General features: G+C 30.1%; 1 protein-coding gene across 1 annotated transcript; it reads left to right on the top strand.

The window, feature by feature from the left end:
* The first annotated feature begins 1630 nt into the window (after positions 1 to 1630).
* On the top strand, positions 1631 to 27197 carry LOC132712931 (tachykinin-like peptides receptor 99D). Its single transcript, XM_060695366.1, has 2 exons — positions 1631 to 1768; positions 25851 to 27197. The coding sequence occupies exon 2, from the start codon at positions 26055 to 26057 to the stop codon at positions 27195 to 27197; it is 1143 nt and encodes a 380-aa protein (XP_060551349.1). The 5' UTR covers positions 1631 to 1768; positions 25851 to 26054.
* Positions 27198 to 27254: the final 57 nt, after the last annotated feature.

Here is a 27254-nt window from a genome sequence, read left to right as displayed (position 1 = left end):
AGGTTCAATAACATTACATTAAATTACTCTATCGTCAAAAAAGAACCACATGTCCGTAATCAGAGAGACAACATCTAAATATTCGATCACACTAACCATTTGGAATTATGCACCCGATTTCTCCAGTACTTTTACCAGATTAAAGCTGCTACAAAATGACAAATGCGGGTAAAGATAAAAGCGTTGTATGAACATTTATATAAAATATTTATCAGTTCAGTATAAAGTATGATTATGAATCAAATCTGCACATTTGACGTAAAGAATTGTTAAAATATATAAATGTTTAATAAATGATATGTAGCGCAAGATCAGTTCCTGTCCTTTCACAATATTTGATTTTAGATGTATTTCAATCTATCAAATGTCAATGGCATTATTGTTCTAGTCCCTTGTGCAAAGCTAAGTAGTAAGATTTTGCTTTGGTATATTTGTAATTTATTATTCTGAATAACGTGACAAGTAACTTAAACCATTTATTTTCTATTTCTCAGAATACTTATACATGTTTCAATTAACAATATACAAATGTACAAAAAGCATTTCAAATACTCTTTAAAAAATAATTAGAATGAAAGACAGACATGAAAAGTGATATTGTATCAATTACAAGAATATACCAAAATAATTTCTATTGCATCCTTTACATCTGAAACACAAGATTGCTTTTTATCTTTTAATCCCATTTCATGGCTATTTTTACGTCTCTTGTCCGTCTTTCATTCATATATCTGTTAAGTCGAACATCTGCTGCGAATTATGTTTGTAGTTCTATCGTTCTTCTTATAATCTTTGATCCCGATTCAAAATCCCATTTCATTTAATTTAATTTAGCCCATTGTTTTTCATTCAGGGCTCACTCATTTTTATTTCAGGACCATATGCCGCTTTTCGTGGAATGGCACTAACGTTCCATGATAAGCGCCGCAGAATGTTTCTATAGACTAAGTGATAATTTTACCATTTCATGTTATACGTTGAATTCTGCTAAAATCGGTGCTAGGGGCGTGGACGGAAGATTGCAGTTTCCATTACCGTCTCTGAGCAGGCTCAATCAAAACGAGCCTGCAATATTTTCAATTTTTCAGTTTTATACGTTCTGTAGAGATTCTTTTTCTATCTATTCTATCATCTGTTTTATGAAACATCAATGTTATGCCTAGACGGTATATTTTGGTTCGATATATGTTAAATACTCATCTCTTGTATGTCCATGGAAAAGATATTGAATTATTGAATACATTGTAATTATTAAATAAATATAATTATGTTTCATAGAGTATATAAATTGATTAGATGTGGAATGAAGATGTTAGTTCCAAAACCTAATATGTATAATAAAACGTTTTTACAATTGACCGGTCATAGTGTTTTGTGTTCCATTTAGAAAGATTGAAAAATGTTTTTGTTACAACTAAACTTACTGCACGTTTAGCCTTATTTTTTATTTTCATTTTTTTAACAGTAAACACTAAATAAAATATGATAATGTGTTATACGCACTATAAAAGTTTAGTTCATGCATCTCTTTTGAGCGATCATAAATATAGTATAAATGCAATATCAACTCCTGTATCTTAACAAAATATGCTTCTAGCTATGTAGTGGTTGAGAAAACATCATCTATGTTTTTATATTTTGATAAAACGGTAAAACAGAAATGCCTAACCCACTTACAGCATTTGATTTCAAACAGTAACGAGAAATGAGTAATAAATTAGTTTAGCATGTGTAATTACCACAGGTAAAGGATTGGTTAAGCTATTAGGTAAGTGTGTAATACTCTATCTTTTCAGAAATTTTGTAAGTGAATATTTATGTTTCTTAATTAGATTTGATTTTTGTTTCAATATTTCATGATAATTCTCTTCTTTAACATAGTCGATAGTTATTTTGGATTCATGGGTATTTTATAGTTTAAAACGACACCAAATTGTTATCTCCTGTACAAAACGTGCAATGATACTTTAAAAGAAAGTTGTTTGCATCATTCATTATCAATTTGAGGCAAAATGTTTGTAATTTATAAGCATAAACAGAATATATAATAAAAATTGATATGACTTCATCCGCAGAATAATATTATATTTCGTCTAGTACCTTGAATATTAATAAAAGTGCCAACAATACTGAATGTTATTGTATAATACACAATGACCTACACCCTACACCCAGTATTATAAGATAGCATCATTCGCGTAGTATATTTGTAGCTTTAACTTTCGGAACATACTGTTTTGAGATTTGCGAGCAAATCATGCCGAGATAACGTTCAAATTGTTTATTTGAGTGGTAAAACACCGTTCAAAGCGAAAATGTCATAATATGCCTTATATAGCTATTATTGCATTATCTTCGGCAAAATTACTGCACCAAATGCTGTAATATAGCTTTACAAGACAAGTTGTACATTGTATATGCAAAACATATATCCGCCCTACGTCAATATGACCTATAAAATCAGTCCAGTTGAGTCACTGTGCTAATAATCAAGTCTGATAAAGCCTCCTTGCATCCATATCTGCGGTATATCTAAAGGAATATGTGAATATTCAATGAAATGTGTTTGTTATCTTTTTTGTGCCATTGAATCAGTTAAAAGGGGAATTCCCTCGCACGATTTATGATAAAATAAGTGCAAATACATGTTTTAAAGTAAGTTCTTTAGTTATGTTCATGATAAAGTGTGAAAAGTGAAAAATTAGTAACGGCTTGAGAGTATAAAATTTTCAACGCCTAACAGTTAAACTGCTATTTTGTGAGCTTCAAATTGTTTTGTATTAGCGCTAAAATATCGTTTATGCATGTTTTCACCAATATTTACAAAATTAATTTGTATACTAAAGTTTTATGGACACAAATATCTGATTTTCGATTCCTATAATAATGTATGTCTAACGAGTTCTCTTGGTTTATGAAATGCTTACCTTTCTAACGTTTTAGAATGATAGATAAAACAGCTGTTAAGATATAGGAATGAAAAAAATAAATAATAACATTGATAACGATTATGATATTTTATTGTTTATTTGGTCACATTGAATGCAAATGCAAAGTATAAGGTATATTTTCCATTAAGTTGCTGTATCAACATTTGTATGAAATAGTGGGTGGGGTACATTATTTACCCCGTCAAAAAGTAAACAAATTCTTAAACAGCATGAAAAATACCCACAGTAGGGCAATCACACATTATATTAGCGAGTTCAAATAAACAGTGAAGAATTAAAGCCTTTAACAGTAATACTATAGGCCTATAGGCGTTGTAAAAGGCTTTTTTGCATTATTATTTCTCTCAGAAATCGGGATTTGGGACCTTAAATCAATGTCATTTTTTCAAAAAAATGGCACGTGCGATTTTTTTCACATCATCGTTCAAATGTTAGAAGTACTTGTTACAGAAGTTTTGTTTCTGTTGCTGATAGTTTAACCCTTTATGGAGTTTTTTCGGAGTTTGATCAGCCTAACTTTACTTATCTACTTTATGGGAGACACAGATGATAAATACGCCGCTGGCTTTTTGTTCCAGAGCAATTGAATTTTTGAACAGCGCTTATTATTATTATTTATTTATTTATTTATTTATTTGTTTATTTATTTATTTATTATTTATTTATTTATTTATTTATTTATTTATTTATTTATTTATTTATATAAACTCTGAGAGCACAAACAAACCAAGTCGTACTTATAACATATACATACTAATTGTCTCTGGGAATAAAATTGCTCTGCTATATAGAAGCAATCGTTCCAACGTCATATTTACATGATAGCGGCCTGAAATGAGACTGGGATATTTGCAAAATCAACCTTTTGTCCACCTTCGTTAGTGTTTGTACACAAAGGAACATTGATCATTTTGTAAGGGCCATGTTTTGTCTAGAAGAATTGCCACACTACGTGTTCGATACTGATGTCAGGCAAATATTTCTCAAAACTTTTTAAGACATATAAAAAAAGTTTTAGCGTTACTAGTATTCCGCAAAAGCATTGAAGTGCACAAAATGTTCCTATAGCATTATGGCAAAAATGTCCCAAACATACTCTAATTTATATTAAAATTTGGTGCAATCTCATTGGTCAACAGAACAAATGATAAACCATAAAAACAAGATGCAGTATAATATTTATATACATGTTTATCTTTTGGCTGGATTGGTTTTTCCAAATCTAAAAATAGATTGAAACTCATGTTCTATAAAAATACAACATGTACTTTTTACTTCGTATTCATTTGGTGTTGTATAATATTCACAGCCTGAATTGTCTTTTCAAAATCATTTTCAAAATGAGACTTATGTTTGATTATCATTCAGCATTGACCATAAAGTACACGTGAACATAAAAAACTGATCGTCGCATTGTGTTCTTTTTTGGCATATATTTCGATTTAAATATCAATGATTCACTATTTAAGTATAAAATTTCACCGCTATGATGGCATCTATACCCAACTTTACTTGACGCATGTTTTTACTTACGTCTTTTCATCGCGCTTCATTGAACAGCCGAAAGTTCCTGTTTTAATTTCCCTTTTAAGGCTTTACTTTTAATTTTTCCAAATAATCTTAGGCTATTCATAGAATTAAACAATTATTGACTTGTAAGCCATTAAATATGATGTGATATCGCGTCGGTCAATAGGACATACTGCCTGTTAATATCGCATCATATTCAATGCCTCACAAGGCAATTATGTCTAATTATACATAGCTTATAATTGGACTGAATATAAAGAGATGTGTTAGTTTGTATTAAAACATTCCGGTATTTGCCAAAAACGGCGCATTTCACATTCCGACAAGATTATAAATCAAAACGCAAAGTAATTTTGATAAACAATCATATTTTGAACATTGTTCCGAATAAAACAAACGTGTTCTCATTTTTATAAGTCTTCTAAAATACTTTGAACACATTGACAATATGTTCAATTCTACGAAATGATAATTGTTTTCAAAATTGTTATAACACAGCACGGTATGAAGTTCAGATGTACAGTAATATGGAAAATGATGCGAATGCATAGAATGATGATACAATAAATTATCTTCTGCCGAACAGGCTAACTCAACAGAGCAATCTCTCCAAAGTTGACGTCATACATGTTTACGCAAAATCATGCATTTTTGCTTAACATTTATGCTAATATTCTAAACTAATGATAAATAAATTGATTCCTGTCTCACTTTACGATATATTAAATGATCTTTTCAGGCTTTTGTTATTCCGGGGAATGCCTCTCTATCTCTCTATCTCTCTCTCTGGAACACAGTAAAATGGCACCGTAAATATCATTTAATTTAGCTCATTTAGTATAATGTTGAAGTTATGGATCTGCAAATCAACGACTTTAATGCAACCACACATTGACCAGGATCTACAATACACGCAAGCGTTACCAACAGTGTAAAGACGTTTCTTCCGGAACAATATTGAACACAGGTCTTGACACCCGCTCTTTGTCCAGCCCTTGCGACTTTGTTGTCCTGCTTGGTCCTTAACTTGGCTTGGCTCGTCTGTTATCTTCCGTTATCTTCTCACTATAATTTTCCGCTTCAAATCTCTTTAAGTCTTTTCTTCTCTTTTATCTATCTTCTCTCTTAATCACACAGTTAAAAATGTTTGTCCTTATTATGGTTACTGTAGAAAGAATTGTTGAGAAATGTTAACAAAAACTTGATTGAAATCGTTTCTGTTAATCGATATTGTATTGGAATGTTTAAATTCGAATATTTAGTTTGACACAAGTTACATCGCTTGATTGAAGCATGTTCTTTGTTATATTCAGGATGTAAATAATTCTACATGCAATAAGTTATAGTCGGTATAAATTGTCAAATAATTTATCTCAAAATAAGATGTGTTGGTATCGTTTAGAGACGTGACATAATCACCATCACGAAAGTTAATACAGTTGATTCTTCCTTTTTCGGGATATCAATGTTGTATGGAAATGTTCTTCGAGACAAGCAACAAAAACTATGTACTTCTTCCTTAATTCACACACTTCTGAGCAGCGACAAAACAACTGGTGGAACAGATGTTTCATTTCATACCTGTTGTTGATAATAATGTAATACACATCATGATACAAATGCGTCAGGAAAGTGTATTTGGAAAGCTTTGTCTACGAGTTATATAAACATATTAGAATGATTAGAAAATGCGGTCAATATGAATATATATATAGATAGAGTGTAAATGGTATGAAATAACAATGGTATTATTCCGTGGGTAAAAAGAGCAATTCAACTATATTTTGTTTGTGTTTGTTAAAGGAACTCTTTAAATACTTATGTCGATTTTTTTTCTTCTGTCCCAACCAATTATAATGTGCAAGGTTTATGACAATAAGTTCTTATTAGGTGAACTTTGTCACATTGAACTTTATTTGTGTTTTTGTTTGTATGTGGTTTAAAAAATTTCAACATTGTATTGGTTGTCATATTTGGTGCCGAATTTCGCAACGATAATCTTAATGTAAGAAGTATGCTACCATTAGTACTTGGATTTAAAAGTATTGTTTTGTGCCTTCATTCAAGCAGAAAAAAAACATTCGCATTTGTACTTACAACGATAATGCTGTATGATAATCTTTCACTTTTAAGCCCATCACCGACATTAATGTTGTATATATAATGCGATTATATTATATCTTGGTCAAGCTGTAATGATAATAGATTTATGGAAATGGTGAACGAGATAAATGAAACATCAATAAGAGTGATAAAGGACATTATTTTAATGGAAAAGCACGGTGGTTAAGAGAAGTATATACATCACTTTTCCACTCATCATGATTGCAAATATACTATAAATGTAAGATATTCGGAAAAAATACTTTTATAGTATAAAAATCAGAACAACAAACTATGTCATTACAATGTTTCTATTAACCTCTGAATACGAATATGTTTTTTAAAAACATGTTGTTATAAAATTTGGTCTTTTTCGCTCTTTGTTTTCTTATTTCTAAATCCGTGATCTAAAAACCATTTAGTTCAAAATGTAATATGAAGCTGCTGGTTATTTTATATAACATCAATCACATAATGTCAATGATTTTGAATAGCTTATTTCTGTTTTCTTTTTTTTTTAATAAATAAGTAACAGCAACAAAAATATTTGCAAATACCAATATTAATGTCAATATTTCGCAAAATAATAATGAAAAGACACATGAAAATGTAACTGTTTGACAGATAGAAAATTGAAGCGACAGGTTCTTGATATTTTTTTTCTTTTCATATACTTTCGTTGGCTTTTACATTAATATAGAAATCAACTCCAAATAAGATTTATATATATATATACATAACTGTACAGTTATATAAAGATTTCGGGAGATAAATAATTAGTGGTAAATACATGTATTTTATATGATAAAGAGCATGTCAATCAATAAAAATTTGGTTAATTTATTTACATTTTTATAATTATTTCTGGATATATATCTTATTTGGAAGTAAATGGAAGAAATTTCATCTGACTATGTTAAAATAAGGGTTACATATCCACCACCATTTGTTGTCTGCAGGATTGTTATTATTTGAATCAAAATAAAAATCACGAATCACATTCATAGTGACACAGTTCCCGTCAGAAACCTGAGAAAATACCCATTGTTTGTTGCACTAACATATATTGCTTTGCTTCAGAAGCATGTTGCTAAACACAATGTAAACAAGATCGCAATCATTGTTATCTCTGGTCTGAATAGATTGGCAATCGTGTAATAAAATACAAACGTAACCTCCTAACATTGTCTCGGAGTTCATCAATAGTTTCCAGCTCATATCTATGCCCGTTTTGATACCAACATATCGTATGATAAAAACAGATTAAAAGCCTTACCTGTTTACATGTACATAATCATTATAAGTAAGTTAAATAAAATGAGATATGGTGGATTGGAATTTCTCATTTTTAGACTGCCTTAATTTATATCCGACAGCCAAATAAAAATTGATTTTTTGATAAATAGAATAACATGCTGCATGTTATCAAGAAATGTTGATCGACATGTACAATAAATGTTTCGTTATAATTGTTATAAAATAATTGGCACCAACTGTAATGTGTTGTTTGTTTATGCTTTTACACGTTCCCATTCATTGGAATCCTTTCTTTTTCCCCTTTAAGAAACGTTTTTACACAGGAAGTTGACCGTTTATTAGATATAAACATCTCTATATCTGATATACACCGGTAAACACAATACAAGCTCTTCTTATATACAAGATGAATTTTAACCTACCCAAACGTCATATTGTATTCATCATATTCGCTGAGGGTCAATAAATGGTAGTGGTTGTTAATAAGGCATTGTCAATATTTACCTTAATTTTCTGTTTACTTCAGGTACACAAACAGGGTTCGTAATTTAGATTAAAAGTCAGATGAATTTCATCAAAATTGCCTTTCTGCGAGTAATTACATTACTGCAATTTGCATTGATTTCAAAAACTTCTAAAGATCATTGATTTTCTTGGTTGTTTTAAAAATATTACAACCATTAAGTTTAGGGGGCGTGAGGGATGTTGCACTTATTCATTAATCCTCGTTAATTAATCAAACAAAGTCTGCAATGTACATGTAATTTTGTTGCGATTAATGATTCCGTCTCAAGATCGCTATACACCACAACAGCAGGTGTCAAGTACCATGTGGCAGCTGTAAACGTCGCTCAGTACTTAACTTTAGTGTTGTTATAATTTTCTGGTCCTTCGGGATCATTAATTCCAGCACTTATTAGTGATATAAATTGAGTACATTTTAAGCCGGTGCTAGGGGACTAAGGGATGTTGCAATTTTTCTCTATCCCTCATGTACAGACTCAATCAAAACGAGTCTGCAATTTTCATATAATTATAATTTTGTTGCGATTAATGCTTCCGAGGGCTCACTCTTTCACCAGATCTTTATATTGCAACAAAATTTGAATTACTTGTGTGCCCTATTGTAATGTACAAGAATTTAAGAATATCAATATAGTGAGCCAATGTATTCAATACATTTTCAAGATAATGTCAGTATTTATGTCTGCTACATAAACGAACACAAACTCTGTTTAGCTTGATCTATTCATGCGGGTATAAATGGAATGATATCTTATTACAGTATAGTCATTGTAACTACTTCAACTTAAATAGAAAACTTAAAATACTAGAAAAAACAATAAAGAAGCTATTTGGTTTGGTTTTCAACATTCGATAATATAATCGAAACGTTTTCTATTAAAGAGAAGAAATAATATATGTTTGTAAAGGATATGTTTATACAAACACGAATTGTCTATCCACGGAAAGTTCATAATTAATTATTATTTCTTCAGCTTGAACTCCGTAACTGAGTTAAGCTAATCATGAATTAAACACTCTATAAAATAAAAGTGTACTAATTGCCAAAAAACAATAGAACAAAAGAGGTTTCAGGTAATTGGCCAATAAGTAACTTTCTTGAAATTATAACAGGAAACCAAAATTAAAAACAAAACTTTCGGGAAATGAAAATATAAGCATTTCTGGCATATGGGCCAATAAAAGACTAAAATTGCATACTTTGAAGAATCGCAAAGGAAGGTACCGACAAGTAAAGGAATTCAATATATAGCATAAAATATAAAACAAAATCCTTAAATCGTTTTCATTACAATGAAATCCAACATGCATCTTTTTTTTTGTCTGAAAAAATGTGAATAAAGATAAGGCAAGAGAACAATCACATAACACAGCCCCGACGTACCACAGCCACACCGACAAAGCACTCAGTACTACACCAAAACAAAAACAGTAAAGAGCATACTAGCGGAGAAAGAGGGGACGGATTAACCAATATCTGTTAAGCATATCTGTTTAGTTAGAAAAATTACAGGAAAATTAAAAAAGAATACAACCAAAAGGTTTGGTACGGGAAACAAAGGGAAATGAACTCGGTGTAAGGGGAGGTGGACTTTAAATATTTATCTTACACAAACAATAAGAAAAAGGTTAATAATGAAACCCTGCGACAATTCGTTACTTTTTAAATGCATATAAACTTTAAATTTTAGACAGAGATTTGCTACCTTATAAATCATTGAAATAAGGCTATTAATTTGGTATATTTCTGTACTCATTATAACATGTGTAAATGTCCATGCAACAAGCGGAACTTTTGTAATTCTTTGCCTTCAAAAAACAAGTGTTAATTATGAATTTTTTTAATCACAACATCAGATGTTGAGGCCCACATTACAAGTTTATATGGCGCGCTTCTTTCCTGTGTTTACAATGACGAGTGTTAATAGTGAGATTATATGCTTACAATGTGTGTTACACGGTTCCTTTCACTGGTCATTTGTCCCCTAAATATTCAGCCTTGTCATAATTGTAAGTCTAATAACACATTAAACTTCACAAAACGATTTAAGTTTACCACCAATAAAGTACTTTTGATAATGATATCAAACGATATTTCGAAAATATAATGTACTAATATATTTGTTACCTCCACAGCAAACTCTGCCTCATTCATGTTATACTCATTAGTTGTTTGATATGCAATTGTATACTTGTCTGTTTAGTTGTTGATATTTTTTTCCACAAAAGTTCTCTGTATATGTATATGATTCCATAACATAGCATGCATACGTGGGTAGTCTATGAACTCTTAAATGTTTTAAACGTTTGCAGCATATTTTGGAATTTGAAATCAATTCTGGGCAGTTTATTAAAATTTTCATTCAATGTAAATAATAAATTATAAAAGTAAACGTATCATATTATTATTTGATCAACTAGATATAACTTAACCGGTCTTAGAACAAGAATTTATCGCTTCTGCAATAATTCACTGCAATTTATCCTACGCCTTTCATTGTAACATTTTATAAAGAAAGATTATTTTGAAGCAAGTTTTTGTTCGTGTTACCTTATTTTGATCATAGCATATTAGTATCAGAAACATTTCACTAACACGTTGTATCGCATTGATTAACACTCACACAACAAAAACCCACAATGATTGTAATTTATACGAGGGAGTAAAACTGTTGTCCTGTATTCATAGAGATATGCCCTCCGTTAGATTCAAATTCATTACGCCGAATTACCTAACCGAACAAAGCTATCAAACAACGATCAGTAATGATGAGGTTTTTCATTAGTAAAATATAATCAACATTTCTATATGATTTATATTATATAAGTAATAAGATGCCCAGAATAACGTTGGAGTTACAGTTATGATTTGAAAGTATACTTCATTTTGTAAAAAAAAATGAGAGTAATTTCACTGATGTGCTTTGGATTACTTTAGAGGTTTGTCTACGTTTTTTTTTTGTCTTACATACTCATCATCATAATTTCTGAACAAAGCAATTTACTTTTTTTTATTTTGAAAACACTTCTGTATTCAATTTTATTTCTCATTTTTATTCGATGACCGTTCTGCTGACACAAATCTGCAAACTCTAAAATCTTAAGTATGAAACAGAGTATGCATAGAATTTATAAGATGTATCATTTTTTTACCCTTACCACGCTATATGTTTTTAAACTTGTTCATCTATAAATCTGAGCATAATGTCTCACCATTTTAGAGATAATTTCAAAATATTTACTGACTGAACACGGTTTCCCAAGCTTATCTTGGTATCAAAGCAATGGTCACAGCAATGGAAATTTAACAAAAAACGAGAACTTTGTATAATAATTATTTCTTGAATAGCATTAAACAATCTTGGTAAAATGTGATGATTTACAACAGGTCTTCAGTTTCCAATGTTTTTGCTCTAGACATCATTCCATTTTCCTCTTCATCTTTAGATTTTGAAACTGTTACAAGCTTCTGCGATTGTAAAAATGATTTTCGTCTTGTTTGAAGCGGACATACTGAACGGAGAATCCAAAACAAGCCCGCTAAGAATTCCTTGTTACAAAAACAGTAAACAAACGGATTTAATGCTGAACATAAAAGGTAGGACTTTAACAACAACTGGAAAACTGTTTTCCCAGCTTTAGAGAGCTTGTTGTAAAAGGTAGGATTACTAAGACGTAAGCAGACGACACTTAAACATGGAAGGTAGCAAATTTCAAACAACATTGTTAGAATTATCATCATAAAAGTAATCTTCTGTATTCGGTTCGTCGATACTTCTTTAGTTTTTCCATCCTGTTGACACATTGATTCTTTTCGGCGCTTAACCAAAGTTTGTATCACTTGACCATACAAAAATATAAGTATAATAAACGCCAGTATGATTGAGGTTATGTATACCCAGGTAGTTACCACAGGAAACGGAAATGTCAATTGTGTCATTGTGTCATCCATTAAACATGACTTTCCGTAAATTGTCGGTATTTCATTTAAATGATCCGGAGAAGAATTTGATATTTCGCCCATTGAAGTATTGGACTTATTCATTATCCCTCATGTACAGACTAAATCAAACCGAGTCTGCAATTCTTATGTTATTTTGTTGTGATTAATGCTTCCGAGGGATCACTTTGTTTCCAGAATTTTGTACTTCACAACAGCAGGTGTCAAGTGCCGTGTGGCAGCCGTAAAAAGTTGCCCCGTACTTCACTTCAGTGTTGTTTTATTTTCTGGTCCTTCGGGATCATTGATGCCAACACTATAAAGTGTTGAGAATTGAGTACCGCTCAAGCCGGTGCTAGGGGGCGTGAGGGATGTTGCACTTATTCATTATCCCTCATGTACAGACTCAATCAAACCGAGTCTGCAATTCTTATGTTATTTTGTTGTGATTAATGCTTCCGAGGGATCACTTTGTTTCCAGAATTTTATGTAATGTGATTAATGGTATACTTTGTGTCCCGTTAATGAAGAACATTGGTAACGCTGTTATTATCGAAAATACAATGTTTATGTAACACATCTTTCTTGATTTATCAGGAGTAAATTTCGATTTCCAAGGCTTACAGACCAATCTATAACATTCAATGGCAATAATTATCAATGTAATGCTCGATATATTGTTAACACTGTAAGAGAACCATCGAAACGACTTGCACAACCATCTTAAATCCAAATTAAAAAAATGTGCCATTATCACAAGTTCTGTTGGCATGACAACCGCGCAAGTTAGAAAGTCACATGTCGCCATAGTCATTAAATATTGTCTGGCAATAGCTTTCTTTAAGCGCCTAGTATATACAAGTAAAGTTAATATATTGCCCGGTATTCCAATAACCATCAAGATTATAATCAATGTAAATGATGGTAAAAATATTTCAAACTGTTTATCGTTGGCCTTTGTAATTACTGTAAAGCGGATATCTTGATATCTGTGATAAAGCAACACATCATATTTTACAATATTGTAACTTATGTTTGACATTTTTTCTAACATTTGTAAAATTGCAAATCTCTTGTAGATAATTAATGTCAATATTTACATCCAACCTTTTTGCTAGAAAGATTGCATAAAACGATGCTTCACAATTGTAATTCTAATTACTAATTGTTTTAATTCATGTTGTCCGCAGTGAAGTAATCGGTATTTTCAAATCACTTATAACACGTAAGAGAGATTTCTCATTAGTGTACTTTCACTGTTGATTGCATATGTAGCACTTAAGGAATTTTATCAAACAAAACACATTTCAACAGTCTGCAGTTCATCGATACTATTCCAAAATAGATTTTCCTTCAATACTTCAATACATCTAACGTCGCATAAAAACTGCTAGTCTTCTAAAAGTCATTTACATTCCTAGATCCTCAATTTATATTCATCTAGCAGTAGGTTGGGTATTGCTGCTGTGTTCTGAAAAGTTAAATGGTATATTGTTTTCAAATCTTGTCAGTTTATCATTATGATGTATCATGATATATTTTATATGGATAAAGTTGCAGCACAATAAATATAGGATATTCAAGTTGTTTTCTATAACTACAGGTTTCATTTTCATCGAGTGGTCACGAGTGAAATATTATAAATTTCATACCAGAAGATGGGAGTAAATCCTGCATTTATAGCAAAAGTTTGAATTTTCTATATTATATACATTTTTCTCTTTTTCTATCACACTTTGAAAGACAATCTCTAACATTCTGTGTATAGAAAGTAGTCCGGCATGACACCATAGAAAATATGGAAAAATATGTTTCACTGCAGTGAAAAATAATATTTAACAGTAAAAATACGGAAAATAAAAATGCATTTTATTTCAGCAATATTTCTCAAACATTTATAACCAATATTGACATATTCGAGTATTGATGAAAGATATATAAAGGTTTTAGAGGTGGAAAAAAACAGATTTAAAACGGATAACATCAAGACATATCTTGTAAACAGGATGATATTAATGATTTATTAATTCATATTTCATAGCATTTCCTTTGCTTGTGTTCATAAATATGTTTGAACGTGCAAACATGTGATATTGCCTAACATTTGAACATGAAATCAACAAATGTATTGACTTCAGTTTTGTTTGTTTTGAAAAAAGGAATAGAAATAATTTATTTGTGAAAATTCGTTATCAATAGCAACATGAATCTAATCATACCTTATATCAACATTTATAATAACATACCCTAATGTAATAGATGCTTTTGTTTTTGAAATTTCCAGTTATTTTGATATTTTGATTCCATCATACTTAGTGTGTTATAACATATTACGTTTTGTACGCAAAAGTCAAACATTTTTGAGTTAAAAATTGTTTATTGAACAGCATGGGTCTCTTTCTCATTATATCCTTGAATTCATAATTTAATGAAATGAAATTTCTATCAAATACATTTCAGAAAAAAAAACAATCAGAGAGTTTGGCAAAAAATGAAAAATGAATAAAAGATTTTAATAGCATTTTATATTCAATTCAAGATTCAAATGTCTGTTTTGACGTAAGATATTTGCCACTTTTATCAGAGAAATAAATTATTTATTTGCAAACCATCATATTTTAAGTTTTTGATACAAAATGCGCACTGTGATAGTTGCTGTGTTCAGGAAATACATCAACTTGGGGAAACATAATGTCAAGCTTTTTTTTACCTCAAAATAAAAACAAATATAATATTTTTTTTGGCCAAAAACCATATACAAATGTTGTCCAATTTGTGATGAAACAAATATTCTGTATACTACAGAAACATACACATGTTAAGAATTGTATCGAATCAATTATCTTTTGTATGTGGGTAAATCTGATACAACAGTTCCTGCGTGTAAAACTAGCCAGAGAGTTTACTTTTGTTCCAATTTTGTTCCATTTTTAAGCTATTTAACGATTGAAATGCGATATGTTTGTTTCTATTATAAATGGTTGCACACAGTATTGAAAATATCGTCAATATAATTCATTTGTATAATAGTTTGGGACCTTTCTGTTGAAAATGTGTCAGAGTTAAATCGTATACAAATTCAAGCACATGCGTTAACTGGCGTGCAGGTATTATTTACCCGCATTCTAAAGCATGCCCATTGATTGGCTCATTTTTGCTGGGGTTTACTTATTGTGACATCAGAGAAAGGGAAAGCGATAGAAATATCATATGTAGATGCTCGTTCATTGGTTACTTTCTCTGGGGTTTCATATTGTAACAACAGAGAACGTGTTTTTAAGGCTAACTGTGACACAAAAGTGAAATAACATCACGCCCCTCGTACAAATCAGATAGCCTGAATGTTTCCACGCTCTTTCTATTACTTGTCCAGATAATGGTTAGGTTTTTTCATCATACACATGACGTTAAATGGAAAACCTTTTGCAACAGCATAAACTCATAGGTAACTTTTTTGTGAAATTACATTGATACAGGACTTTGAATATAATTTACTCTCCTCAGTTGATTTTTTTATTATCATTCGGTTATAAAAGTGTGCTTATTAATGAACATATATCTCTATTGTTGATAGAAATAAATATATATTTTGAATTTAATATTTGTTTGAATCAAATAATATATCTCGACGAGTACTTACTTACAATATCGTAATATACTTGAAAAGCTATGAGGTTTCATGTCGATTTGTGGTCAATATCATTGTTTATTTTGTAAAAATAATTGAAAATTATACATCAAAAACCTCATGTAGTAATTGCTCATTAGAAAGTAATCATTTATTAAATATGTATTGAAACTTGATCTCTATTGTATGATTTGTGAAACAAAACCATAAATATTATGCACAAGTAGGTTGATAAAAAAACTGGTTTGCAATTTCACATATTGATGTTTACTAGATGAATTCGAAATCTAATTTTGTACAGTATATGCGATAAAAAATTTAAGCTTTAATTTGGTTTCGTTTCCATGTCAGTTAAATAACGATATAGATAAAAAAATTGAAATCTTAGGGGAAAACATTAGCACAGTTCTTCAAAGCATATGTTTACGGTTCAAATAATTATGCACGTTGAAATATTCCATATATACCAAGAACCTCTTGAACATAATCAAATTTTAAGCTTCAAATGATCATAGCTTTACATGTTCATGCCTATATAAATAAACAATTATAGATAATATGAAAAGATTAATTTTATATTTTTTTTCAATTCAACAATGACATATTATTTCATAAATTTAATAAAAAAAAATATATCACCTCCTTTAGCTATAAATGCGGTGTGTATATATTTTTCCTTTTTTTTACATATGTCCCTTGTTTACCCTAAATAGTTTATAATCATAACATGAAACTTAAAACATAATTGTTTATGAATATAGCTATCTATAAAGATTAAATATCTTTTGATAAATAAATAATTGGCTATTATTTTCTTTGCAAAATGACAAACTGAGGCAAATTTAAAAGTGGCAATATCAAAATATAAAATGCAAAACAAAAATATTTTAAGTTAATGTAAATTAAAACATTGTGTGATAAAACACCAGTATTTCAAAATATTATATATAATATCACTATTGACTGATGTAGCGCAAAGCTATTCCACGATAGGTTACAGTTGGTAGATTTTCAATTAATATTTTTTGTTGATGCTGCTGCTGCTGCTGTCGTTGTTGTTATACACCAAGCCGTTTAACTTAATGTCATTTTTGTCTTACTAAATAATCGCGAAATGACAAACAAATTAAACATTGAGAAAGGTATACTCGTAGAACATTTTCAACTTTGATATTCTTTAATGATTTAAGTTTCTTTTCTTTTTTGGATTTTTTTTTTATTTTTTAAAAAAAAATTTCTAGTTGGGTGATTACAGTGTTTCTTTTGGAAGAAGAAATACATGTAGTTTATTTCGTTAACTCATACATTTACAGTATCTCGTTACATACAATAATTACAAATATAATAATTCTGTGGTCACATGACAAAAGCAAAGAAAAAAATAATAAGAACATAAAAAGTTTTAACTGATGACATTCTAGAAAATTTGTTTCAAACGGAGAACAGACAGCTGCAAATAAAGGAACAAAAAACACCATAACATCATTATCATTCATAGAAATAAAAAGTTCCAGTAAGAAAGAAAAAAACACCAACAAATAAAGAGACGTGAAAAATAACAGCGTCAAAGATTAGATTTGTCCTTTTACGGTTAGCCTGTGATATTCAACTCTCGTTACCTTTGATCATCTTTCAAAATTCCATTTCATTTATTTTTAGGTGGCGTGGATCATAGCTTGCAATTACCACTTCTTTCCATTAACAGGCTCAATTACATGAATTAGATTGATTGAGACTGTTGCATTTCACTTTTCGGCTTTTTGTGCATTCTTTAGGGATTCTGTATCTCTATATTTTATATCGCTAATTTATGTCAAGTATAGATAATCTCAATAACACTTAATAACATTAATATATATACTGAACAAAAAAAACTTCCACTGTTTAAATTAAGATCAGATATATTCTAAAAAGGTAAGAAGGGTTAAACTTTTTTACTTGTATTCCAAAGCAAATTTTTCTAGGTATAAATAAAACTGATGAAATGGTTGATAAAATGTGGTAGAGATCGTATACTAAAAATCTGGAAAAACAATGATCTCTCGACAGCATTAAAACAACAAAATTACATGGAAATTGCAGACTCGGTTTGACATGATCACAAATTAATACCGGGTATGGCTACCTTTCACATGAATCATTTGCAAGGGAAACGTCAAGTGTCTTGATTTTTGCTGCGACTGATATTTTATTCCTTGATAAGGTTTGTGTCTTTTAATTTATTTTTGACGGTGGAAAAGAGAGACGTGGCCAAGCATTAGGGAAATTCACAGTGTTTATTGCAGTTTTGCACGTACCATTAATCTGTTGGAACATAGTAATATTGGCATTATTTTGAAACAGTTGGGGATGTGCCTCGCCAGATTCTCATCTTTGTAGTGTCAGACATTTGATAGGGACAAGGGGGTGCGACGAGACGGAACCTCCGTTCTTCCAAAACGATCTCGTTCAAGTGCCAAACCGTCGGCTTAATATTAAGTTCTTATGTGGTATATACGAATCCTGACATCACTTAGATGGTGGAAGATCTCGACTCTTCAGGGAAAACAACGTTATTTCATTGTTACCTTATCCAGCGATAGTTTGCAGAATTTTTGACTTCACATAAACAGGCGTCACGTGCCATTCGGGATCGTTGGTTCCAGCATGTTTAGAGTTAAGGATTGAGTATCACACCAGCTTGTGTAAGAGGGCGCGAGGCTGTTGCATTTTTTCAGTATCCGATATGTACAAACTCAATGAAACCGAGTCTGCAATTTGCATGTAATATTGTAGTTTTTAATGCTTTCGAGGGATCACCCTTTCTCAAGAATTTTGTACATGCACAATAGATGGCTTTCAAAGACGATATTTAAATGCAAACCCTACTCCAACACGTATACGAACCTGTAGAATTATAAGGTATCAGGAAATAGTAAGTTACATATGAAAATCAGAACTTTAATTGCAGTTGCTTTTGTTGTTTCAAATATGTCTGCTTTTGCGGGTTGTCAATAATTTTGCCAGTAGTTTTGACCTGTTAATAAATTTTGGTTTCATAAAATTTCAGAAATATGTAACCTTGTGGTTTTCGTGATCAGTATTAACCATGAATTGATATATTTAATTATTTATTAATAAATGTTCGAGAAATACGTATAATTTCAGATCGAATCATCATTCTGTGAAGAACAATGAAAACTCAATTAAGCTAAATTAATGGCTAAAGGTAGATAAAAGGTGATAGCTTTGTTTTGTTGTGATAATAAACAGTCACAAATATTGATTGTTCTCGAAATAACATTGGACTTTGAATGCAGTGTATGATCATTTCATTGTCAGTTATTTGAGTGTGTAATTAAGGTTTATAATTCATTATTCAATATCTGAATCAATTCAATTACTGATACAAATACGTGTCACATTTTAGCTAACCTAAAGTACGACAACGAATGAAATGAAAATAGACAGTTATTAAGTAATTTCATATAACGGATAATAACCTGAATACTTCATATTAAATATTTAACCAGACTTTCGATCGTTGACTATAATTGGTGATATTGAAAGGATGCATTAACCTAATCATATATGAGCAATTGAATGTTTAGTTTGTTCATTTATCAACATACATCTCTACGCAAAAACAACAAGATATCATTGATTATGCATTTAGCTTTGATTTTCAGTAAATTGATTCAAGGTATAAAAATGCAATATACATGTAGTTTAATTCGAAATTCGAATATTAGTCCAGACAAATTGTGAATAAGAAATAAATATACAATTTATTGTTCTAGATTAATTTAACGAAATTTAATAAAGAAGTACATGTAAATAAATGCCTTATTTTCTCTAGTTTTCATAATTATTAATAAGTTCTACTTTTTTCTTAATTTGAATATCAAATGTTAGTTACTTTTCAACTTTTTTATAACGCTATGGCCATTCAACTGTTAACAACAATATCTAATGTATATTAAGCTATATAAAACGCATTGCGTTTATTATATAAGATGAAAACGTTATTAAAAGTATTTAAGTTTCTTTGTTCATTGTATAGGTCCAAAATGCAAGCCAGGAAAAACATAAATATAATACAGTGACTTCTACTAAAAACGAATTTTATATCGAAAAAATGATTCTTCTAAATGCAAATACCACTAAAGAAATAAAAACCTAAACTATTGGATGCTGAAATATGCTATTATTTAAAAGATAATTGTATTTTACTTTCTAGGAAAAAGAATCGATGTAAAGCTTATTCAAGTAGTTGCCCTAGAGGGCCTTTAATCCCTAATTCTCTTTACCAGTACTTCTATAATAGATATAAAACAATTCTACAGCTAAATAACACTATATGCTGTAAAAATTATAACATTTGACATTTAATTTATTGAAAATGTTTCAAAAATATGCATTAGAAATATTTTTGTGCACTGATTGTTGTGTATAAATTCATGTAGTTTTCCATGTTTTGGTCAGCGGTAAAAAGAAATTAAATAGTTAACCGTTAGCAAAACACCACAAAGGACATTGATTTCTATGCCTCTTGTGCGTGCGTGCGTGTGTAAGTTTGTGCGCGCTTTTAAAAAGAATATTTGTACTTAACAAATACATTTTAAAAGATGAATATTTTATATCCTATATTGCCATATTAACGTGTATAATAAAACTATTTAAAATCAAACAATATGAGACCTAACAACCTAGCAATAAAGTCTGATGAAGGTTGCTATGATAGAATATCACAGGAAATTAAACTTCCATACATGAGAAAATATATTAAGTGTATAGAGCACTAAAGCGAATAACAAATCAATATCATTTAAGCGTTATAAATGCTTTTTAAAAATCCATGAATATCCTGTATACCTGATTTACTCTTATAAACTTTTGGTAATAACATTCATCCTCGATTCTGTAATTTATGTAACAGACGATATTAAGAAAAAAGACAGAAACGACTTAAACAGTTCAAAAGGAGTGACGTTGGATCGACAGTAGCTGTTAGAGACTTTCATTTGTACGAGTATCTGATTATTGTCTATGTCAAATTTCAAGATAGATGTGACGATTAAATGAACCGTTAAATAAATGCTATTGTAAACATGTTTATACGAAGTAGACTGTCAGAAATGTTCCAATTGGACGAAAACACAGGACAAAGACAAAAATGAAATACAATATCACTAAGCAGAAAGATCCATGAAACATTTAAATGTAGCAAGGAATCACTTGCAATTTTCAATTTATATTGATATGTTACTGTGTAAATTATCTAATAAATGTTGTTTTGCAATTAGTAACTAAGATTGATTTGGTTTATGATTTAGTTTATGAAAAACAATCATAAAAACATAAATATATAAATCTATGAATCTATGCATCTATTAAGTAATGTCTGGTTAATATTTCTTTAAACATTAAATTAAGTTAAATTGTGCTCTAGAAAACTAAATCATTTACAATATATGGACAGCAGATATAATGTAAATACTTATCATATGATAAGATGTTCTAATGTTTGCTGAGTATTATTTTGAACAATTTCTGAGGATACGTATACGTGTAACGTCAAAATAGCATAACTTATCATTAACATGACTATGTACTTAGAAATCATGCAAATTCATGCGCGTGCTGTTGTTGTTGTTGCTTTTTGTTGTTTTTTTTTCTTTTTTTAATTATACATAGTCTTTAAATAATCTCAATTATTTTGCGTATATATCAAGGCAATCGTAGATCTAAATACATATACCTCTGTTACAATATATTTACAAAAGATACACAGAAAACTAATAGACAAAATTAAATAATCATACCCACCAGCAATGTAAAGATATCGTTAATGTCCTCTTTTTATAACAATTGCCATCAACAAAAAATGTTCGGTGAACATCACAAGAAGCGACTGAGAGACTGTCGCCATATGACAACTCTTACTGTATATATATAAAATATTTAACCCAATACGTGAACCGATTTAGCAATAACGAGCTCGTCCCTAGCTAATCTTATGACGATTTCGTGGTCCTGCTTTTGTTTGTCTAATGTTACTGTTAAAATTTTAATGATATTTATGACAACGTATCAACGGAAATACGGTTTTCGTAACAAGAAAATTTTGATCATTGACGGGAAAAAGAGAATTATTATAAACAGTTATACTAATTATAAATAAATGAAATATCTTGAATCTAAATCAGATAAAAATGCGTCAATTAAAGGTTTAATGGTATAATTAAAAATTAATTATACTGTATCAATTTGGGAATGTGTACACTCACGTTGCTGTCATATTCATTGAATGTCATGTTCATGTTTCGAGAGAGTTTGCAACTATGATTGTCTTTAACACATACGTATAGTGAATAAAAATGTTCCAAAACAAAATATCTAATATGCGTTTTAAGTGAGGGTAGCAAGAAATCATTGCTGGATTTCTCAGAAATGAAATACATGTATATAATCGTTACTTTACTAGTACCTTTAAATGATATTTGTCACTAAAGTCTATACAAACATAACAGTACAGAACTATTCAGCTTTCTACCAAAATACAATTATGGTGACGTTCCTTAGATAACAGAAATTACTGTAAATATGTATGGTGTTCATAAATAGCCATGCGCACGTATACATGAACATACATTTAAATAAACATAAAGGAGCTGTTAAACTGTTACATCTACATTTGGTATAATTCTATGAGAAAATCATTAGGACTGACTGCACATAATGAAATACCTTTTGGTCTAGTTACTACATATATTTATAGCCTTGAAATGAACCTCATATGTTTTGGTAAAACTTTAAAACCATTGCCGTCGTGTGCGTACAATATTACATTTAATAAACGTTTGTTAACTGGACAACAATATAGATTCAATAATTGAAAGCTTTTCAATTTTCTGAAAAGTTTATGAAAACTAAGTAAACTTCTTTTCATTTTAAATATTGAATTCTGCTAAAGCCGGTGCTAAGGTGTGTGAACGGTAACTTGCACATTCCAGCACCGTCCATGAACAGGCTCAATCAAACCGAGCCTGCAAAATTTTCAATATTGTTCTTTTATGCGTTCTTTTAGGATTCCATTTTTCTCTTTATTATATACTTATTGAGAAATATTGATAAAATAAAATGCGTATTTATCACTGAAAAAAATTATTTTTCACTGCAGTGAAACATATTTTCCGTATTTTCACTGGTGTCTTGCCGGACTACTTTCTTTTAAATTCTGCCAGTACACAAAACTTAAGGGAACGTTTTTCAAATTTTAATGTCAAAAAAGAGAAAAATGTATATAATAAATAGAAAATTCAAGTTTTTTTCTATAACTACATGATTTTTTTTCATCTTGTGGCATGAAAATTACCGTATTTCACTCGTGACTGCCGCCACTCACGAAATATTTATTTTCATACCACTCGATGAACATAAACCGTGTATTTATAGAAAAAACTTGAATATCCTCTATTTATTAAGTAGATTAGAAAAAGAATATGATCAGTGACAACTTATAAGGTCATAGCACCTATGCATTTAACAACGAAGGAATTTTAACCGCAGTTTACAATAAAATGTAGTATCTCCCATTAAGCATTGACTTGCTCTTGAAATAGCATTTCACTAGTGCAACTTGGCCTACTTTTTCAATTTTCAATATTTATCGAACATAATATCACTTGATGGCTGTAATTACTCAATATCCTGATTTATCAATTACTGACACAAATATGTGACAAAATTGCTTAACCGTAATGATTGTCACCACAATGAACTACACAGAAATCAACTATTATTGAATTGTCTTTACTTATGCCATTATAGTAATTGAACATGACTTGTAATCATGAGATAATGTATTGTTTCATATAACTGAATATATTCAAATTTATAATGTTTGGTTACCATTCAAAATGAAAGAAAAAGATTCTTTGAAATCATTCTCTCAATAGAAAGTGGAAAAATGACTCTATCAGGTTTAAGTTAGGAACTTTATTCAATTCAAATATTTCGTCTGCTAAATGGTCCAGTAACTTATATGCCTCTTAATAAAAACAGTTTTATACGTACAATTATATTTCTTTTAAACAAAAATAAGCAAACGCATGTAAGCTGTTTACTCATTTAAGAATATAAGTCCTTATTTGATCGGCTTGCAGCTTTTAATAATACCTTTATTGTATTATTAATTGAATAGAATTTCGTTTCAAATATTCTGTTAAATTAAGTTGTGGTAAATTAAGAAACACCTTTATCTTATGAGCATCACACAATTAAGTCAACGAAGTTACATTATTGTATTTTATATCAATGTTTATATTTTTGTATTTTATATCAGTATTAACAGTATTGTATTTTATATCAGTGTTTATATTATTGGGTATTATATCATGGTTAATATTATTGTATTTTATATCAGTGTTTATATCATTATATTTTATTTCAGTGTTTATACCATTGGTTTTTATATCAGTGTTTATATTATTGTTATTTTACATCTTTGTTTATATTATTGTACTTTATATCAGTGTTTACATTATTATAATTTATATCAGAATTTACTTTATTGTTTTTTTATATCAGTGTTTATATTGTTGTATTTTACATCAGTGTTTATATTATTGTTTTTATATTAGTGTTTATGTTATTGATTTCAACATTTTATTTCTAGTTGATTGTTCTTGTGTTGGCGGCTGTCGTAAAATGTTTCAAAGTTCATTACTTCACAGTCAATAATTTAATTCAAAGTCTGCAAAAATATATTGTAGGTGTTAACTAATTGTCTCGAAATATCAAATATTTTCTTATTGACAAAATTCATTACTTGATGTGGTGAAGTTTTTACTTTCTTTTCCTTTTAAAAAAGCCTTAACAATTGACTTTTCCGCTTAAATCTCTAACTTCACATTGTTACTCATAGTCATAATAAAACTTTATATTGTATGGTGATTAAAAGATTGTATTACAGAATCACATATTTTTCAAGCATAAAAGCTTTGATTATTATCTTGTCGCTGGTATAATAGCTTTCATACAAGTTTATAGTGTGTTTGGATGTTAATTGTGGCATTTATATTCGTAAATTTTACCATTCTTCTTGTTTTGCATGACATTATATTTATCGTTTACCTTTTTCTACTAAGCTGGCTCTCGGTGTTTGGGGGCGTGAGGGAAGTTGCACTTTATCATTATCCCTCATGTACATACTCAATCAAACCGAGTATTCAATTTTAATGTAATTTTGTTGTGATTAATGCTTTCGATGGATCACACTTTATCCAGATTGTTTTAGTTTGTCATCAGTTGTTTTACTACAATTGTGTTTGTTTAAATTCCATATTGTGTAACAAGTTCAGGTTATTTCCCCTAAGTACATTTTGATGGTTCCGCGTAACTTACGAATTTTAATACAGCGCCAATTATGGAAACGAAAACAGCAACCATAAGAATGTCAATTTGAATACTAATTGTGTATTGAAAAAAAATGAAAATCTTTTTAAAAATGTTGCATGCTCGGTTTGATTGAGGCTGTCCATGAACAAGAGAGGTGCGGTCCGCGCCTCCTTGCTCCGGATTTAGCAGAACGCAACATTATCTGTTAGAAAAACACTATCTGAATATCTTTTTATGCTCGATAATGTCAATATTCAGGTTTCCTTCACACTTAATACACTTAACATGATTTATCAAACACATTATAAAATTTAGCTCAATAACTTTAAATGTTACACACAAAATGCCTATACCATGATATCTTTTAGATAACCATGCATCTGTTATTGCTAATATTATTGATGCATTCTTAAATAGCAATTTTCATTGTGATCAAACAATATGATTGTTCTATTTTAAGACAATAATCGAATAGATGATAATCTCCTAAGATCTCATTTTTTAAAATATTACATTTATCCAATTTACATTTCAGAAAAGAAAGGCTACCAAAAAAATTAATACCGGAGAGATTCCAGTTGAGTTTCGCCAGTCGCAACATTACTTCAAGGAACATGTAATAGCTAACAACAGGCTAACTTTCGAGGCAGTGGCAGTTTGATAGAGATACGACGTTAAATCAAGTTCATGACTACGTTAATTTTAATATTCTTTTGAAAACTATTCGCTGAAAGTAATCATGTCGAATAACAGTCTCAGAGCTGTATCGTATGATGCTTTGGTCCATCAAGATTATCAAGATATCCGCTATACAGTTATTACAAAGGCCAATGATAAACAGTTTGAAATATTTTTACCATCATTTACATTGATAATAATCTTAATGGTTATTGGAATACCTGGTAATATATTAACTTTGCTTGTATATACTCGGCGCTTAAAGAAGGCTATTGCTAGACAATTTCTTATAACGATGGCGATATGTGATTTTCTAACATGCGCGGTTGTCATGCCAACAGAACTTGTGATAATGACACACTTTTTCGATTTGGATTTAAGATGGTTGTGCAAGTCTTTTCGGTGGTTTGCCTACAGTGTGAATAATATATCAAGTCTTACACTACTAGCAATTGCTTTTGAACGTTACAGACTAGTCTGCAAGCCTTGGAAACCAAAATTCACAGATACAACATCAAGGCGCATGTGTTATGTGAATATTATAATATCGGTTGCTATTGCGTTACCAATGTTTTTCGTCTACGGAACACAAACTATTCCGTTATTTGCAATACAGAATATTACCGACGGTAACAGATTTAATACATCTGTGGAAGGTCTAGATGTTCTGATTGACGGAAAGTCTTGTTTAATGGATGATGCAATGGAACAATTATCATTTCCATTTTCTGTCGTGACGTCCGTGCAATATATTTCGTCAATTATAGTAATATTTCTGGCCCTCATAGTGCTCTATAGTCTCGTCATAAACTCTTTGGCAAAGCGCCGGAAGGAATCGTTGTGTCAAAAGGAAGGGAAAATGAGAGAGACGTCGGCAAACCGGATACAGAAGATAACATTTATGATGATCATTCTTACACTGTTATTTGAAATTTGCTACCTTCCATGTTTAAGTGTCGTCTGCTTACGTCTTAGTAATCCTGCATATTACAACAAACTCTCGACAGCTGGGAAAACAGTTTTTCAATTGCTGTTAAAGTCCTATCTTTTATGTTCAGCTTTGAACCCGTTTGTCTATTGTTTTTGTAACAACGAATTTTTAGAAGGGTTGTTTTCTATTCTAAAGGCAGCGTTTCCTTTCCATTGTAGGAATCAATCGCAATTAAGCTCCGACAAAACATGGCTCAGTTCTTTAGGTAGATGATAGTAACAAGTTGCCAACAACAAACAAGACTGAAACTATAGAAATACTGTAAATGTA

Source organism: Ruditapes philippinarum, unplaced genomic scaffold, assembly GCF_026571515.1.
Source record: "Ruditapes philippinarum isolate M1 unplaced genomic scaffold, ASM2657151v2 ctg1874_1_1_1_1, whole genome shotgun sequence".
Classification (NCBI taxonomy): Eukaryota; Metazoa; Mollusca; class Bivalvia; order Venerida; family Veneridae; genus Ruditapes; species Ruditapes philippinarum.
The sequence above is the reverse complement of the archived record's forward strand: the minus strand, read 5'-3'. Positions and strand labels throughout refer to the sequence as shown.

Bases quoted from the DNA above. Each gene is read 5' to 3' on its own strand.
- LOC132712931 (XM_060695366.1), top strand. From the start codon at position 26,055: ATGTCGAATAACAGTCTCAGAGCTGTATCGTATGATGCTTTGGTCCAT.